This window comes from Saprolegnia parasitica, assembly GCF_000151545.1.
Source record: "Saprolegnia parasitica CBS 223.65 unplaced genomic scaffold supercont2.846, whole genome shotgun sequence".
NCBI classification, from domain to species: domain Eukaryota; phylum Oomycota; class Saprolegniomycetes; order Saprolegniales; family Saprolegniaceae; genus Saprolegnia; species Saprolegnia parasitica.
The window spans coordinates 1-2,203 of NW_012157240.1; the positions used below are offsets into that span (position 1 = coordinate 1).

General features: G+C 61.6%; 1 protein-coding gene across 1 annotated transcript; it reads right to left on the bottom strand.

Moving 5' to 3' along the window:
* Positions 1-64: 64 nt before the first annotated feature.
* On the bottom strand, positions 65-2,169 carry SPRG_17852 (hypothetical protein; the record flags this gene model as incomplete). The annotated part of the gene is made up of 2 exons (XM_012357313.1): positions 65-1,789; positions 1,840-2,169. Coding segments are annotated over 2 exons (2,055 nt in total), but the record flags the coding sequence as incomplete, so codon positions are not given.
* Between the last annotated feature and the right edge of the window lie 34 nt (positions 2,170-2,203).

Genomic DNA, 2,203 nt, shown 5'->3' on the forward strand with positions numbered 1-2,203 from the left:
GATCCTCCTGCTTGGCGGCTTCGGGATCTTCCTCTTCGGAGGCTTCCGGCTCATCCTTGGAGACTTCGTCCTTGGCGGCTTCTGGTGCTTCCTTGGACGCATCCAATGCTTCGGATAAGGCTTCAAGCGCCTCGTCCGTGGCTTGGTCGTCGTCGGTGAGCAGAGTCGTGTTGTTGGGTTCGGGTGCGCTGTCGTCGATCTCGGACTTGGAATCAACCGGCGTAGCGATGACATCAACAACTGGAACGACGGGAGTCGACTCGTCGGCTGCATCAACCACGTCTTCGTCCTCGGCGGCGTCGACGATGGCGGTCTCGTTGCTCTGGGATTCAGCCTCGACGATGGCGATGGACGCATTCGAAGCGTCGATGACCGCGACATGGGCATCCACAATCTCGCTCGAGACGTCCGTGACCACCTCAACGACGGCTGCCACCACGTCGACGACTTGAACGAGCTCCGAGGCGTTTGCCGCGGGCTCGGCGGTCGCAGTCGCATTGACGTCGTCACGCGCATCCACGCGCACAACCTCATCGGCTTCAACCGACTTGGATTCGGATGTGTCTTCTTTCACGCCAAGCTCGATCGCTTCATCGTCCAGCATCGCCACGTCGACAACGGCTTGCTTGACCTCGTCGACCGTGTCTTGCTTGACCTCATGGACAACACTGTCCTTGACCTCATGGACAACACCGTCCTTGACCTCGTCGACCGTGTCTCCCTTGACCTCGTCGACCGTGTCTCCCTTGATGTCGACAACCGTGTCTTCCTTGATGTCCGCATCACGTTGTTCCCCTTCGACGACAACTTCCTTGGCTTCAACGACGACGTCGTCGGACGCTGTGACAACTTGTTCCTTGACATCGACGACGGGTGCGTCGACTTGGGTTGACGTAGCTGCGTCGTCGTTGCCGTCACTGTCTTTATGAACGTCGCCGAGTGTGTCGTTGACACCGCTCGTGGCAGCAACAACGCCCGCGTCTGTCGGTGCTTCGACCTTGACGTCGTGACCGGTCGAAGCTGTGGCGTTGACCGAAGCAGCAAATTCCGGAACGGGCGCGTCGACGGCGCCATCCGTGTTGACGTGGACCGTGACCACGTCGTCGACAATGACCATTGTGGTGGTCTCGGGCACTTTCGTCTCGGTTTCCTGGATCGCCTCGATTTCCTGGATCGCCTCGATTTCCTGGATCGTCTCGATTTCCTGGATCGTGTCGATTTCCTGGATCGTCTCGACCAGAACATGCATCTCGCGCGTCTCTCGAGCGACAAACGAGTAGAGGTCGAGGCCATAGAAGTGCTGGGCGGCGCCAACACCGAGCGTGACGAGCCAGATGCCAATCATCGCAAAAAACGCAGTCTTCCACGCCGACGATGCGGCCTTTACGGGCGGAAGCGACCGCGGCTTCTCGACGGGCTTCTCGACGGGCTTCTCAGGCTGCTTGGGCTGGACGGGCGACGTCGGCTGGGTCGGCGGCGCCAGCGCTTGCATCATGTTTTGCTGCAGCGCGGCAAACTCGGACATGGCGGCCTTGACCGAGGTTTCAATCTTTTGGGCGTCGACCGAGTGGCGGCGCTGCGGCGACCCTTTGCTCACCTCGATGCTCTTGAGCTGCTCCATCATGAGGAACTGCGTCTGCTCCGTCTGCTGCATGAACGACTGGAGCGAGCTGCGGAGGTGCGTCATGTCGTTCGAGAGAGGCGCGGCGCTTTTCTGGGACGCGCGCCGGAGCTCCATTTGCAGCTGGTCGCGCTCGGCGAGGATGCGGCTCGTCTCGTTCATCTGCTTCTTGATCATCTCGTTCTTGATCGCGTGTTCGTTTGGAGCTCCTTGATGACGTCCTCCATCGTGCGGAGCTGCGACTGGACCTTGTGCACGAGAGACGCCATCTCGATCTCTTGCTTGCGCATCTTCATGCGCGAGAGCGAGTCTGAGACCTCGCTGCTCACGGCGCGCAGCTGCGACGCGCTGCCCGCTCGCGAGACGGACGAGAACGCCCTGCCAATGTTCTCGGCCGTCAAGAGCGGCGTGTCCCAGCCAGCATCGAGCGCGCTCTCCGAGTGGCACTCGCCGTGTGTCTCTTCGTCGAGTGCGACCGTGGAGCCGGTCGACGACCGAGCGGCGCCGCCTCGGTGCGGCGGCCGGCCGCTGTCGGAGGCGACCGCCATGGGGCTGGCCGCACAGGCGCCGACGCTGCAACGG